At 54.5% G+C, this 15,886-nt stretch overlaps 1 protein-coding gene across 1 annotated transcript; it reads right to left on the minus strand.

The window, feature by feature from the left end:
* Window positions 1–560: 560 nt before the first annotated feature.
* Window positions 561–9,374, minus strand: B0H65DRAFT_492435 (armadillo-type protein). Its single transcript, XM_062827752.1, has 3 exons — window positions 8,872–9,374; window positions 1,390–8,753; window positions 561–1,280 (listed from the first exon to the last, which is right to left on the minus strand). Exons 1-3 carry the CDS (start codon window positions 9,023–9,025, stop codon window positions 729–731), a joined length of 8,070 nt encoding a protein of 2,689 aa, XP_062683515.1. The 5' UTR covers window positions 9,026–9,374; the 3' UTR covers window positions 561–728.
* Between the last annotated feature and the right edge of the window lie 6,512 nt (window positions 9,375–15,886).

The following is a 15,886-nucleotide window of genomic DNA, read 5'->3' on the forward strand; positions in this document are numbered from 1 at the left end:
CTACCACCAAAGTAAAAGGTGACAAAATGAATAAAGAAGTAATACCGAGGTTAGTAGGAGAACGTGAAGCAAGCTGCCTGATTATTGATGTACATCATGGTATTTCTATACTTGAAGGTTGTTGTTGTGAGGGCGAATTAAGTTTCCGTTTCAACCATCCGAAAAAAACAAACAATTGCTAAATCGACAGACACATCCCCTGTCATCAAATGTCCAAGACGCATGCATGTCTTAAGAAGTTAAAAGTAGCGTGCCTATTACTGTACTCTACAGGTATGGTTTTATTCGGCGATCATCGACTCTGTTTAGTTGGCTTCCGCCATTTCGCTTCACTCATTCAGGGGCATCCTCCACCGCCTCCTGAACAGATCAGCCAACCAACCAAACACCAAGCATTAACCGAATACACGCTAGAGACATTCCATTTCATACCGCTTATTGGCAACTCTATCTATTAAACAAATATATTAAAACACTTTTTAACACCCACTCCTTTTCGCCTTCCTTTTTTCCCTTCCCTCTTCTTCTTTTATCTCCTTCTCTCTCCTCCCTTACCTTCTCGCCCTTTTCACTTTCCTCCTCTTTTCTTCTTCTACCACCTCCACCTCCACCTCCACCTCCATCTCCTTCCCATCCACCTCCTTATTCCCCCTCTTCTCCAGATCTTGTTCCTCACCAGATTCATATCCTTCATCAGATCCAGATACTTCCTCTTCAGAGAGAGATAACTAATCAAACATCTCCCCACCCCCCGCGACATCCACCCTCCCGACACTCATCAACTCCTTCTCATCGTCCGCCTCATCATTACTTAGTCCTAATCCACCAGCTCCACCCTCCGCCTCTCTGCGCTCTCTCACCTGCGCGCCCAAGCGAAGCGCCACGCGCTTGAAGTAATCTTGCATACTCCTCTTCACATTTGCCGGCATCTCTTGACTAGCTTCCAAATACTTATCAAACACCTTGTTCTCCTCATCCGCCACGGCAAAGAGCTGGACAAACGCCGCTTCGGCGGCCAACTTGACGGGAATCACCATGTCGCGGACCGAGGCGAAGACGGGCGGGGCGAGCAGACCCAAATGGGGGCGGACCAGGTCCGGGTTGGTGCGGGACAGGGTGCGCACGAGGACGAGGGCGAGACGACGCGAGTCGGTCGGTTGGCCGGGCGGGATCAGGGTGGAGATGGTGGTGAAGAGGGGTTTGGTTGCTTCGAAGGATTTGGGCGCGGGGGAGAGGAGAAATTTGCCGGTGGCGAGGATGAAGTTTTCGGTTATGAAGGTCTGGCAGAAGGAAGTTAGCTAAGTGATTGGGAAAGGGGGAGAAGAGAGGAAGAGGGGTGAGGCAAAGGAAGAAACGAGGGGAGGGAAAGGAAAAAGGAAAAAGACTCACGTTCTTGCTCGCCATGCCCTGGCACAAAAGCTCAGGCAAGTCATCCACCAACGAAGACTCCAAGAGGGCCTCGGGGCTCTCCAGCAGGACGGCATTCAAAGCGAGAACGCTCGAGTTGCTAAAGTCCCTGGTCAGGACCCTGTTCTTGAGGAGCTGGGCAGCCACCTCGTCCGAGACGTTCTTGACAAGGGCACCAAACAGCTTGGCGTAGGTGATGGTCATGGTATCGTCGCGCTCGTCCGCCTCGGTATCGATAAGACCGAGGACGGCGGTGCGAGAGCTCTCGCCCATGTTGGCGCCGGCCTTGCTGATGACCTCGTACAGGGCCTTGAGCATGGCCGTCTTGACGCCGGCGTCCGAGGTCTTGGAGCCCGTCACCAGCTCGGCGATCAAAGGATCCACGCGGGGAGTGAACTTGATGAGGGTACCCAGGGCCTTGGCGGCACGGCTGCGGAGCACGTCGCTGGAAGTGTCGGCGAGCGACTTGGCGAAGGTACGCTGCAGCTGGGGCAGGAAGGGCTTGAGCGCCGTAGGCATCTTCTCGAGCAGGTTGTTGAGGGTAAGCAGAATGGCGGACTTGACCTCGGTAGAACGCTCGGAAACGACACGAATGAGCGGACCGGTGATTTGCGTGACGAAGGGCTTGAGCGAGGCCTCGCTGGTCCTGTCGACAATGTCCGAGATGGCAAGGGCCGAAGCCACTCTCTGATCTGCAGAGCCGTTCATAAGACCCTGCAGGAAAATCGGGAGAATGGCGTTGATACCCTTGGGCAGCTCGAAGCCGCGCAGGTTGACGCCGGCAATGCCGACCTGGAGAAGGGTCTGGCGAGTAGAGATGACCAGGTTCTCCATGTCCTCCTTCTTGAGCTTCTTGGTGAACTCGCTAAGCGCGCTCCAGGCAGACTTGACCACGTCCATGTCTCTGTCATCGAACGAGAGCAGGAGAGAGCGGATGATATCCTGGTTGTAGCGCGAGTAGTCCACATCGGCCGAAGCAAAGAACTTGGCCAGGTGGAAGGCGGTGGACGCTCTTCTGCGGTGATCGTCGTGCTTGAGAAGCTGCAGCAAGGTCTGCATAACCATGTTGAGACCGTCATACTCGTCAATGGACAAGATGACAGTGTCGAACGAGTCATCAAGCTCCTCACGGAGCGTATCGTCAGTGCTGTTGATAATGTTATCCATAAGCGAGTTGATGATGCTGGGCAGGCGACGGTTCATAGCCGCGCCGGCAACCTTGGACAACGAAGCCAGAGCCTTGGCGTTGAAGGAAGAAATAGGAGGCTTGATGAGACTGGGGATGAGGTTGGGCAGAATCATGTTGGAGCGAGTAGTCTCGGTGAGCAAGGTGAGCAAAGCCGCAAGAGCGTTCTCAGCCTCCTCCTCGTTGGCGAGAAGGGTGAGAAGGAAGGGCATAACCTCTTCAACAGCACGCTTGCCGAGAATCTGCTGCAAGGAATCGAAGGCCTCGGCGGCGGCTTCTCTGACGTCTTCGTCGCGGTCGGTAAGCGCGGTACGCACGACCGAGATGAGCGTCTTCTCGTGATCCTCGAGGGCCTCGGGAGAGGCAGAAGCGATGAGCTCCTTGAGGGCAAGGCAGATACCCTGTCTGGCATCGACATCGCTGGAGGTCTGGAGACCCTCCTCGAGAGTGGGCAAGAGCGTGGCCAGAACGCCATCGCCAGCCTTCCTTATCAACTCGCCCAAAGCATTGCTGGCAATAATCTTGTGCTCCATGTTGGAGCTGCCGAGACGGCGGATGATGAGCTGAGTGAGAGTAGGCACAAGCTCCTTGAGAATGCGAGGACTGTGAACAAGAGCCTTCCACACGCTGACAGCAGCGGAGCGGACGGCACCGGAGGTATCACAACGGCAGATGTAGAGCGAGGACAGGACCTTGTTGCGCTTCTCCTCTCCGAGAATTTCACGGAGAGAAGCGCCGGCCTCCTTGACAGTCTCGATATCCTCTTCCTCATCTTCGCCATCACTGACCTTGACACCGGTAAGGTTGAACAACAGATCACCAACAAGTTCGACGGAGCTGAGACGGATGCGGTAGCTGTCGTCAGCAAGACCACGCTCGAGCTCGGGCAGCAACAGATCGACGGCTCTGACGGCAAAGTTCTTGACCAGAAGGCGACCAGCACGGAGAGCAGTCTCTCTGATAGTCTCGACATCATCAGCAAGACCAGACAAAATAGGAGGAATGATCTTGGCCAAGTAGTTGGCGAAGCTGTTTCCGAAGCAGACGGGCAAGAAGATGAAGAGCGACATGAAACCCTCGCGAACGGCAGGCTTAGAGGACTCGACGTTCTGCAAGATGGTAGGCAGAGTCTCCTCGAGTCTGGAAGTACCCAGACCAGCCAGGACCTCGGAAAGGGCCTGGGCGGAACCAAGTCTGTCTCCAGCACCAGTGTCGGACTTGAGGGTCTGCATAAGACCTGGGATGAGGTCCGGCAGAGCATCTTCGCCCAACTTCTCGACCAAAGACCCGAGGGCTCTGGAGGCAGTAGCGCGAGTAGTCGGCACGGGGTCGACGATGGCGATCTTGAGACCGGCAACGAGAACAGGCAAGTGGGCAACGAGATCCTTGCGCTCTGTGAGATGAGCAAGACTGCCAATAACCTGCGCGGCCTTGCGCTTGGTGTTGGAACGATCGCCGAGACCGCGCTGCAGAATACGGCTGACAAGAGCCAGCGAGGGGGCATCGAGGTAATGGACGAACTGAACCTTGATGAGGGAGTCCAAAGCTTCGTCGGTATACTTGGTAGGGTCACTGAGAGCCTTGAGAAGGATGTCGACAAGGCTGTGGATTTCGGGGTTCTCGATAACCTCACCGAACCTCTTCAAACTCTTGTTGGCGGCAAGTCTGACCTCCTTGTGACTGTCGTTCAGGACAGCGGTAAGGGGAGGAATAATCTCTGGCAGACTCTGAGCCAGCTGCTGGGGATCAAGGTAGGCCATGGCACCGAGCAGGTCGCAAGCACCCTTCTTGGATCTCCACTGGTCCTCGTCAAGACCATCGAGAAGTGTAGGCAGAATCTTCTTGACACCGAAGGAGCTGAGCTTGGCGAAGCAAGACTTGGCAGCAGCCAACGCAGCTTCACGGACATTCGGGTTGCTATCACCGAAGCCAGCAAGCAGTTGCGGCACGATCTGGATGACGTAGGGCTCGAACAGCCTGCCCAGAATGGTGGACAGAAGCTCCAAAGCAATCATGGCAGACTCGCGCTGGTTGACTTCCTTCTTGTTCTCGAGGGCACTTCTGAGCGTGATCAAGATACGGTGCTCCTTGAGCGAGTTAACACCACGGCCGAGAATAAGACCAGCAAGACCGTACGCGGCACCACGCTGGACAGCGTAATCCTTGGAAGCCATCAAAGTCTCAATGACCTGCTCAATGTACTTGCTGGACTTGTCTCCACAGGTGCGGACAAGAGGAGGGAGACACTCGGCGATGGCATACTGGACAGTCTCAGAGGGAGTGCTCAGGGTGGCAATCAGCCTGTCGATGACCACAGGGATCTTGGCATCGCCGTGCTTGAGATGGCGGGCCAAAGCACCATACATGATGATGACAGCCTCGTTGACACGATCGGCGAAAGCAGTGCCCTTATCGGGAGCCTCAAGGGTCTTCTCAAAGGTCTTCATGAGCTTATCGAGGATGGACTTTCCGTGAATCTCAATGGCGGTGTTGGCAGCATCCAACATCTGGGCCCTGACGTTGCCATTCTGGTCGCCCAGGGGACCGTTGTCAATGAGGAACGCAAAGAAGGGCTCGAGCTGGTTCTTCTGGAGCAGTGGCGCAATGCCCTGGAAAGCAAGGGCAAGACCTTGTCTCGCTTCCCAGGGGTCGGAGAGGTCCTTCTTCTTGGGCATGCCAAACTCATCAAGCTCGGGAAGGCGAGGCTTGGCGAGCTCGGCGTACGACTCCCTCAGCTTCTCAATGACGGGGTTGACGGCCGAAGGGTTCTGCTCGAGAGCTTCGGCAAGACCCTTGGCAGCGGCACGACGAAGCTGGCCGTCCTTGCTCTCCAAGTAGGGCAGCATCTTGAACGCAAGTTCCTCGGTGATCTGGAATTCGCTCTCCTCCCAGATATCACGGCCAAGGTCTGCGTTCTCCGGGACATCGTCGTGGCAAGCAAGCCAGATCTCTTCCGAGGTGGAGAGCTCGCTCATATCAACATCGGAGCTGATGGCCTGCAGAGCCGCGGTGCGAACGGCGACCTGGGGCACAATGGCACCGCGGGAAAGGACGGCGATCTCCTCGGCAGAAATGTTGGGGGCGATGCAGCGGACCATGTCGGAGAAGCAGTCCTTGATGATCTTGTAGTGCTGGTTGTAGTTTTGCATCGAGGTGATCAGAGTGGAAAGAATCTCAGCGCGAGGAGTAGCCTCATCCGCATAGACATCGGTGTGGAATGAAAGGAACTCAATGGCAAGGACGAGCGTGGCATCCTTGTCATCGGCACTAGAACCAAAGCCGCCCTTCTCGAGGACGAGAAGGATGAGCGGTAGTATGTAGATGAGGGAGATAACATCGAACGGACGCTGCTCACCGGCGAACCTGAGACGATAGAGAGCACGAGTGATAAGATCCTCAAAGGGTTCCTCGGTAAGGTTCTCAGGGAGCGCGGACACATTGTGTGCCCTGAGGGTAGCGACACCAATGAAAGGGCGAATAGGGCCAACGCGAGACGTGACGCATTCTGAGCAGGAGATGAAAGCCAGAGGACCGGCCTCACCAGTGATCAAAGTTGCGCCAGCATTGATGACACTAAGGGTAGCCTTGACCGCGGGACCCATCCAGCGGCTGGCATCAGTGGGAGGACCAGTAGCGAGAGCCTTGACAATGCCAAAGCCACGCAGAAGGTTGGCAGCGACGTGCCTGACGCTCTCCCGGATCTCCGCTTCCTTCTTGAGCTGAGCATTGACCTTGGCGTTCTCTTCCGCAGTAAGCTTCTTTTGCACTCCCTTCTTCTGAGCAATCTGCTCACGAAGCTCCTCCTCCCACTTAAGGGTATGGTAGTTGGGGTCGTTCTTGTTGGGGACGACGTTCTGCTTCTTTGCGAGAACATCGACGAAGGCGGTTCCTTCAGGGGTACGGAAGATGGCCGCCTCAAGAGGACCAACGGACTGGACCTCCGAGACGTTCAGGTTTTGTTGGATGAGGTCAACAATGCGAGGAGTCATGGTCTCAGGGGCAACGAAGACAAGCTCGGCAGCAGCACTGTATGCCGCCAGCCGCACCGTCTCGGACTTTTGCTCATAGAGTGTCCTGTTGACGATCTCATCGAGCAAACGCTGCTCATACTTCCTGGCAAGCTCACCGGGGTCGGTCTCCACCTTCAAGCAGAGATCGATCCAGCTCGCCCTGGGAATGAGTTGCGACTTGGCAAGAACAAGCAGAGAGCACATTTGGGATTCGAGCTTGGTCTTGTCAGGCTCCGCACCTGCGCGCTTTTGGTACTCCTCTGGCTTCAAGCAGATGGCTTTGAGGACAAAGTGGAGGTTGGAGGTTCCTGACTTGGCCAAAGCCGCCGCACTTTCCTTGTCGGCTGCCTCGGTCGCCTCAATCCAGTGCCAAAGACCCTCGACAATGGTTTCGGTGAGGAGAGATGATGGCCCCTCGGCCTTGGCGGAGGACTGAGCATAGAGAGTTGAAAGAGTGTCAATGGCGTCGCGGCGGACCTCGGGGCCAGTGGTAGCCGAGCTGATCACGTAGATGAAAGCCTGGGCCCAGGCCACCCTCTCCGGGAGACCGATGCCGCCGAGGAAAGGCGCAACGGCAGTCAAGGCGCGGGTCAGCCACTTAAGATCCTCGTCGGCAAACTTGCCGTATATCCTGGGGTTGAACAGGTAGGACGGCTTAGGGGTAATCGCCAAGCTGTTCTTTTGGATATTGGCCTTCTTGTAGACGGCCTCGAAGGTGGAGCTCTCCGCCCTCCGAATCAAGGACTCGACAGCGCAGAGAACAAGGGCACCGGTAACGATGCCGTTCTGAGCAGCGGTAGCAGGGTTCGCGACAACCTCGGCAAAAGTAGTTCCAAGGGGAGCGACAAGTGCCTCGGCGAACTTGATGAAGTTGGCTGGCAGAGTCTCTTGGCTCTCCTTGTTGAAAGCGTAGAGAATATCACCAGCTCGAAGGATCCAAGTGCGTCTGACAGGCAGCTTCTTTTCGCCTAGCCCCTTGACGTAGGCATCAGCAAGAGGCTTTGGTACCTCGGCATCGGCATTCAACAGATAGACTGCACTGGCGTTGAGAGCAACGGTCTCGGCGCTCAAGGCTGCCTCGTTACCTTCCTTTCCTGTTACCAGAGGGAGGCCGTTGGCAATCTTGTTGGCAATACCCGTAGACACAACCAAGGCGACAAGCATCTCGGAATGAAGCACTCTGTGGTCAGCAGAAGCAAGCTTTCCAGTCTTTAGTGGGTTGAGAACCTCATCAGCCACCTTTTCAAGAAGGGTAGAGTCCTTGCTACGGGCAGCGAGGCCCTTGAAGACGGTGACAGCGCCGCTGCGGATGACGGCATTGGAAGACTTGATGTTGTTGAGCAGAGGCTTGACAAAGCGTCCGTTCAGAGCAGCGGAAAGATCGAAGTCTTGTGGCAGGGCACCAACAAGAGGAGTGATGAGGTCGTTCAGCACCACTTCGGGAGCTCTGAGCAGACCCTTCTCCAACGACGGGAAGACCTCCTTGTCGAGATCCTCCAGAGTGACAAAGCTCGAGAAGAAATCGGACAAGGCAGTAGCCTGGTCTGTAGGGACCTGTGTCCTGGAACCAACAATTTCGCGGGTATAGAAGGTAAAGTACTGGCTCTTGAGCTTCTCGATGATGGGGACGGCTTCCGGTTTCCTGGAGCAGACGCCAGCAATGACACCGAGTAGGACGGCATACTTGGCCGTGGACTGAGTTCCCTTGGCAGCAAGAACCTTGACAGCCTCCTCAATGGCCTTTTCCCTATCATCTCCGGCTACCAGTTTCCTCAAGGCACGGCGAGTGATGACGAGGGCGGACTTGCTGATGGTTCCCCTCGAAGAAGACTGGCAGCACTTTTCCAAAGCCTCAGCAAGGGAAAGGGTGAGGTCCTTTCCAAACTTGTCCCATAGAGGAGTACCGGCAAAGTTCTGAACCAGCAAGCTGGACCATTCGACCAAGGTAAAGGCGCTGCCAGGCGCAATGGCACCCTTCTTGATTTCCTGACCGATGGCGGCGACCAGAGGTGTGAGAACTTCGGGCTCTCCGTTCTGGGCGAGCGCTACCAAGCACTTTTGAACGGCGGTACGAGAAGGGCGATCGTGGTAGAAGTCATGGGTCCAGAAGAGAACCTTGAGGACGCTGAGAGTTGTTGGTCGGTCGAGGGCTGGTGGGAGAGAGCGTAAGAGCAGAGAGTTAGCCTGTTGATCTTGAATCTGGTATAGCCAAGGTAGCTTGAAGTATCTAGCTGCCGAAGGTGTATTTGTAGATGTTTGGCCTCTCACATTTTTGGGACAGCTTCTCCTCGATAGAGCGCAACTGGGAAATCCGCGCCGTGGTGGACGAGGAGGTCAGGGCAGCCTTTGCGGCTACGAGATCGAAGTCGGCGGGCGCATTGCTGGGGGTGCTCGCGGCGGAGGAGGCGGCGTCTTCGGACATGATGTCGGGTAGATATTGTTTGTTGAAGTCTCTAATGTGGGGGTCGAGGCTTAACGGGACATGGTCGAGCAACGAGGACTCGAGAGGGTGGTTCGTCGTCGAGGGTTTCTTCGTTTGGTGATGGTCGACACAATGGACCGGAGTTATGAATGTCACTCCTCTTCTTTTGTTGGCCCGAGGTCGTAGAGGTGTTGAAGGAGGAACCTGACCTAAGAATGTAGGTAGGCCGGTTGTAGGTTATGGAGGTGGTGTGGTGGTACCTGTTAACAGGTCTAGAAGAGGCAGTAGAGCTACAGTCTACAACGGCGTAGAACTGTTTTCCGTTGGTGGTGAGGCTCCTCCAGTCTGCGATGCGAGCGATTGGGGATTCCACTTTGGCCTGCCCCCGAAAATATCGACCCCACTTTGGCCATTTCGTCTCAGGGTCAGGGTCCCCTGTCGTCCTTTCCAGCGAAGAGCTTGAAGCACTCGCCTATTGACACTATGCGACCTTTTTCTTTTGCCATCTTGTCTCTGCACAACAACAAGTCAACTTTCGACGAGTGCTCCTTTCAAAACAGTGAGACTGAAGCTCCCACCACCACAACAACAAAGCAAGTAACTTTATCTGTCAAAAATCTGACGTCGAACTAAACTGGACCTGATTTCTCTCCGACTTTTTCTTTCGTCATTTCCTTTCCCAATACTCTGTTCAACTACCTGCATTCTACAGACAGTCCCCCTCTTCCTCACCTCCCTGTCAGGCACGCGCCGAGATACTTGGACACTGTCGAATTATCTCACTCTAACAAGTCGCTGTCTGATGGACATAGCGGGGTCGGCTCTCTGAAAACAGCAGGCGGTCGATATTTTTCTGCCCAGCCACTGCCAGCCAAGAGGAAGCTCCCACGGTGGGCTGCGCTAACGAGGGACCGACGACAGCGGGACTGGGGACCACTGTGGACAGTGACCGAGGTGACTGCGTCAGTCCTGTCGCTGTCACTTTTATCACAGCCGGTACTTTGTTATCATAACAACCCAAACAGTCAAGACGGCAAGCTTCAAGATCAGGTTGGGCTCAACCTTACTCTCACCAGATCACCGCAGATCCAGGTACAAATTGAAACCAGATATCTCAACAGCCTCACTTTTCCGAGTTACTCCATTACATCCCTCGCAACAGCCCTTGCGCGGAGCATCTTCAAGGTCCGCCTCTAGAAACCAGGTACCGACCCGAGTCTGGGGCGACTCCGAGTCATGCCATTGTCCTCCATGTTCTCGCGCTACCTGACCCTTTCTCTCCTTGCATAGTAAACCAACTACTATTTGGGCCATCTCTACGACTGTTATACCTTACCTTCTTGTCATCGATCGAGTCTCCTATCGGGTTACTACCACCGCCTTTGCCATAAACTGAACTACATAAACGCCCACCTGCCGACACCAGACACCTAAAAGAGACTATACCGAGAACGAACTTGCAGCACCATGGCTGGCAAGAAAAAGTCCAAGAAGCCCGCGGCCAACCCAGCCCGTGGTTTCGCTACCACGTCCCTTCCTTCAAAGCCCAGAGAGGTCGCCGAAGACCTTGCGCCGGCGAAACCCAACAACAATGATACCACCAAGACCAGTGCCCAAGCATCCAAAGATGCCCCCGCGACGAACGGAACTACCGCTCCCACAGAAGCCGCCAAGGCTGCGCCAGAAAAGACCCTGAGCCCAGAAGAGTTCGAGCGCCAGTTGCAAGAATCCGAGTTACAGTTGTTGGTCGAGAAATATGCGCCCAAGGTGCGCCGAGATGCGCTGCGCCAAAAGACCCGTCTCGAGACCGACAGACGTCTGCTACGAGGTCAGGCCGACTCCGTCAATGCGAAAAAGTGGCTACCCCAAGAGTTGATGGACCATGTCCTGGACCTTATCCAGGCTGAAAGTCGCTTTGCCGCCTCCAGTCTTACCTCCGAGGGCGCATCTAGCAGATTGCCCCCAGAGGAGGACCTCACCATCAAGCTATGGACCCTCCAGCAGACCCTCGAGGGCGCCGACTTCCCGCAAGAAAAGATACAGCCCGCATTGCAGTTCGTCTTGGACATTGCTCCCAATATTCCCTCCACCGTAAAGAGTGATTCCATTTGGGGTCTTGACGAAGTCCTGGACTGGCTAGCAAGAGAGTGTTCCAAGGAGGAGCTCCCTGATTACAGTGGACGCGCAAAGAAGTCCCAGACAGGTACGTGGGCGCCAAAATCCGCATCTCTTCTGCCATTGATCTAACAAACTTCTGGCAGACACTCCCTCAGAAACTCCTCTCCCTTCGGGCGCAGTCACCCCTCAGCTTCCCGAGCTAGGCCCGCGCGGCAAGAAGGCCAAGAACGCCCAAACCTCCCGGTCATCGCGTGCACCCTCCCCGAAACGATCAAAGGTGGTTTTCGACGAATACATTGAGCCCGATCAGTTGCTCCCCTTTTATCTCGAAACCAAGACCAAACTCTTCGAAATCCAACGTCCCCGCCTGGACACCGCAAAGGGCAAAAAGGGCAAGGCCGAGGCAAACCCGAGTGATCCCGAAGAGGCCCTTCTGCTGGCCAAGATCGAGCGAGTCGAAAAGGATATTCTGTTCGACAAGTATGTTGCTGAGCAACAATGGAGAGACAAGAAGATTGATTTGGAAAAGGACTATGCGGCCAACAAGAAGAAGAAAGTGGAGGAGGAACAAGAGGAAAAGAAGCAGTCCCAAGAGGAAACTCCTGCTTCAACCGAGGTGGACGACGTTGCTGCTGAAGCTGAGCGCATGGCCGCAGAACTTCTTGCCGAGAATCCCGAGGATGATGACGAGGCTCTTGCCTGTCTGTTTGCCAGTCTTCCCGTAAATGAGGTTGATCCCACAACCGGAAAGACAAACACCGTCATGAACAATGCCGATGGTTCCAAGATTCAGATCAGGGACTTTGGAAAATGGACTGGCGTGAGCCCAATGCGTGCCCTAGAAGAGGCTTGTCGATCTAGGGACAATTCTGTCAAGATCTCGTATCATGTTTTGTCGGATATTTCCTTTGCCAGCAGACACGCTGTCAAGATTCTCTGGTCTAAGCCCCAGGAGATCCCCGCTCCTCCGGACTCGGACGACATCGAGGTCTTCACGACGCCCACCCAGTTTGTGTTCAAGATGGAGTCCATTGCCACGCCTGATGCAAAGCAGTCCGAGGCATACATTGCAACTATCGCCTTGTTCCTCATCTTTAGCTCTTCAGCCAAGGAAGAAAAGGTGGCCATGAGGCTGCCTGTCGCCTGGAAGGATCTTTGGTCAGAAATGGCCGAAGCCAGGAAGAGCAAGGCTGACGAGGCAGACCGCGCGGTCGTGAAACACTTGCGCGATCTAGTTCGGAAGCGGATGGATCAGGAATTGGAGGACGGTGTCATCATCCAGGGTGCTTTCAAGGGTCGTGGCCAATCCCGGAATCAGACAGACTCGGAATCAGACCAAGAGCGGGCAAAGCGCAACGCCCAGGACCCCGAGTATTACCAGAGGATCTGGTTGCAAAAGGCCAGCACGCCTAGGTTTCAGCAGATGTTGGTGTCTCGCATGCAGCTTCCCATGTGGCAGTTCCGGCAACAAGTTGTCGACACTGTCGAGAGAGAACAGGTGGTTATCATCTGCGGTGAGACTGGTTGCGGAAAGAGTACGCAGGTCCCCGCTTTCCTCCTTGAGGATCAGCTCTTGAAGGGCAGAAACTGCAAGATTTACTGCACAGAACCTCGTCGTATCTCGGCCATCTCTCTGGCCAAGAGAGTCAGCGAGGAAATTGGCGAGGGTAGAGGTGATGTTGGAACACCTCGGTCTTTGGTGGGTTATTCGATCCGTCTCGAGGCAAACACCTCCAGGGAGACTCGCCTTGTCTATGCTACCACTGGTATCGTCATGCGTATGTTGGAGGGTTCCAATGACCTCAACGAGATCACCCATTTGGTTCTCGATGAGGTACACGAACGTTCTATCGACAGCGATTTCCTCTTGATCGTTCTCAAGAAGTTGCTCGCTCGGAGAAAGGATCTCAAGGTGGTTCTCATGTCAGCCACCGTTGATGCTGAGCGTTTCTCGAACTACCTTGGCGGAGCGCCAGTCCTAAATGTTCCCGGCAGGACCTTCCCCGTCAAGGTTGCCTACCTAGAAGATGCTGTCGAGTTGACCGGATATACCCTCGATCAGCGGAATCCCGTGGCATCGAAACTCACTGAGCTTGATGACGAGGCGGATGCCGAGGTTGATACATCTTCCAAGCCTGAGCTGATTCAGTCGCTCAAGAATTACTCTGTCAGAACTCGCAATACGCTGGCACAGATTGACGAGTACCAGATCGACTTTGATCTAATCGTCCAGCTGATTTCTACGATTGCAAACCATCCTGACTACGTCGATTTCAGCAAAGCCATCCTGGTCTTCTTGCCTGGTATTGCTGAGATCAGGACACTCAACGACATGCTGCTCGGCGACAAGGCCTTTGCCGATCACTGGCTGGTTTACCCGTTGCACTCCACTATTGCTACCGAGGACCAGGAAGCTGCCTTCCTCGTCCCTCCTCCTGGCTTGAGGAAGATCGTCCTGGCTACCAACATTGCTGAGACGGGTATTACCATTCCCGATGTCACCTGTGTCATTGACACTGGCAAGCATCGTGAGATGAGATTCGACGAACGGAGACAGCTGTCCCGACTTATTGATACCTTCATCTCGCGGGCCAACGCCAAGCAGCGTCGTGGTCGTGCCGGTCGTGTCCAGGAGGGTCTCTGCTTCCACATGTTCACAAAACATCGCCATGACAACATTATGAGCGACCAGCAAACTCCCGAAATGCTGCGTCTTTCTCTGCAGGATCTCGCTATTCGCGTCAAGATTTGCAAGATTGGTGGTATTGAACAGACTCTGGGCGAGGCGCTCGACCCACCTTCGGCCAAGAACATTCGTCGTGCCATCGATGCCCTTGTCGATGTTCGTGCGCTTACAGCCTCATCGGAAGAGCTCACGCCGCTCGGTCTTCAGCTGGCCCGCTTGCCGCTTGACGTGTTCCTGGGCAAGCTCATTCTTCTCGGGGCCATCTTCAAGTGTCTCGACATGGCTCTTACCGTGGCTGCTATCCTTTCGTCCAAGTCTCCATTCGTTGCTCCGTTTGGACAGCGTCAACAAGCCAACACGGTCCGCATGGGCTTCCGCAAGGGTGACTCTGATCTTCTTACTGTGTACAACGCCTACCAGTCTTGGAAGCGTGTCTGTCAGTCGTCAACCAGTGGTGGTGCCGAGTTCCAGTACTGCCGGAAGAACTTCCTCTCGCCCCAGACTCTAGCGAACATTGAGGATCTCAAGGGCCAACTGCTCGTGTCGGTTGCCGACTCTGGCTTCCTGCAGCTAACCACTGAAGAGAGACAGGTGCTTAACAGGCTCCGGTTTGGTGGAAAACGTCGGTACCAAACCTTCTATGAGGTACCTCAGCGGGTCAATATCAACAGCGACAACGACTTGATTGCTCAGTCGGTGATCGCGTGGAGTTTCTACCCGAAGCTGCTGGTGAGGGATGTGCCCGGCAGCAAGGGCCTGCGCAACGTGGGCAACAACCAGAACATCAGCTTGCATCCTAGCAGTGTGAACAAGGGCCATAACGAGCTGCGGTGGTTGAGTTATTACAATATCATGCAAACCAAGGGGTACGTGTCATTCTTGTCCTTTTCAAAACCGATGCTAACATGATTAACAGAAGCGTCTACAACGCCCACGAAACCACCGCCGTCGACCCCTTCGCCGTCGCCCTCCTCTGCGGTGACGTCCGCGCCGACATGTACTCGGGCGTGCTCGTCCTCGACGGCAACCGCGCCCGCTTTGCCGTGTCCGACTGGAAGACCATGTTGGTGGTCAAGATGCTGAGGACCAGACTCAAGGAGATGATGGCCCGCAGCTTCAAGAATCCCGGCAAGCTGCCGACGGCGCAGCATGAGCGCTGGCTGGAGGTTTGGCAGCGCATCTTTACCATGGCCATGGAGCAGAGGGAGAAGGCGGCGGCTACGGCTTCGAGTGTTACGGTTGCTGCTTAGGGACAAGCGGCCAGGCTTTGAGAGGGAGGGCTTAGATGACTGGAGGCAGGGGGTTATTGGAGGAGCAGTTGCTGTCTTTTTTGCTACCTACTAGCATCATTTGTCACACACACCATTTTGAGATAAAGTATCTCGGATGTGACTGGAGTGGATGGATGGTCATATAACTCCATTCCATATGGTCATATGGTGGATATTACTTGTACAGGTTATAGATGGAGACATGGACCAAAAAGTCTTAAGGCGCAGGAAAAAGTTGACTGAGATACATTGATGGTATCATACGGCTATATCACCTGGGATGACTGGAAGAAGCCTCGCTGGCTTAACCTGCGATTTAAGTCTAGATGGTAAAGGCAGGCAGCTGAGCTATTGAGCTATATCACATTTGCATCAAATGATGAAAACCGGGCAGGCTCTGGAAGTTAGCATTGGCATGGAAGTACCTCTAGTAGCTTCGTTTCTGGGGCTTCGTTCTGGGGTCTAGCATAGGTGATGATTTTGAAGCAGTGATCATAGCAGGTGGAAGCTACCTAGGAGATTCACGCATTGCTCGAAATGATGAACTTTATATACAAACCTGATCGATGCACTCGTTATCTCCTTTGACATCTTGCTTATGGGTACATGCTACATAATAAGTATGAAGATCAACAGTTAACACGTTAATGAAATTGTACGACCGCTTCGAGGCTTTGAGTTTCTCTTTTCAAGCCAATCGGCGGCGTCTAGAGCTATAAATAGCTCTTAGCTCTTTACCAGATCCGATCCTTTAACTGTGTTCTCGGCAAAATGATCCAATCATGA

The sequence above is a fragment of the Neurospora tetraspora genome, assembly GCF_033439725.1.
Source record: "Neurospora tetraspora strain CBS 560.94 chromosome Unknown B0H65scaffold_3, whole genome shotgun sequence".
Classification (NCBI taxonomy): domain Eukaryota; kingdom Fungi; phylum Ascomycota; class Sordariomycetes; order Sordariales; family Sordariaceae; genus Neurospora; species Neurospora tetraspora.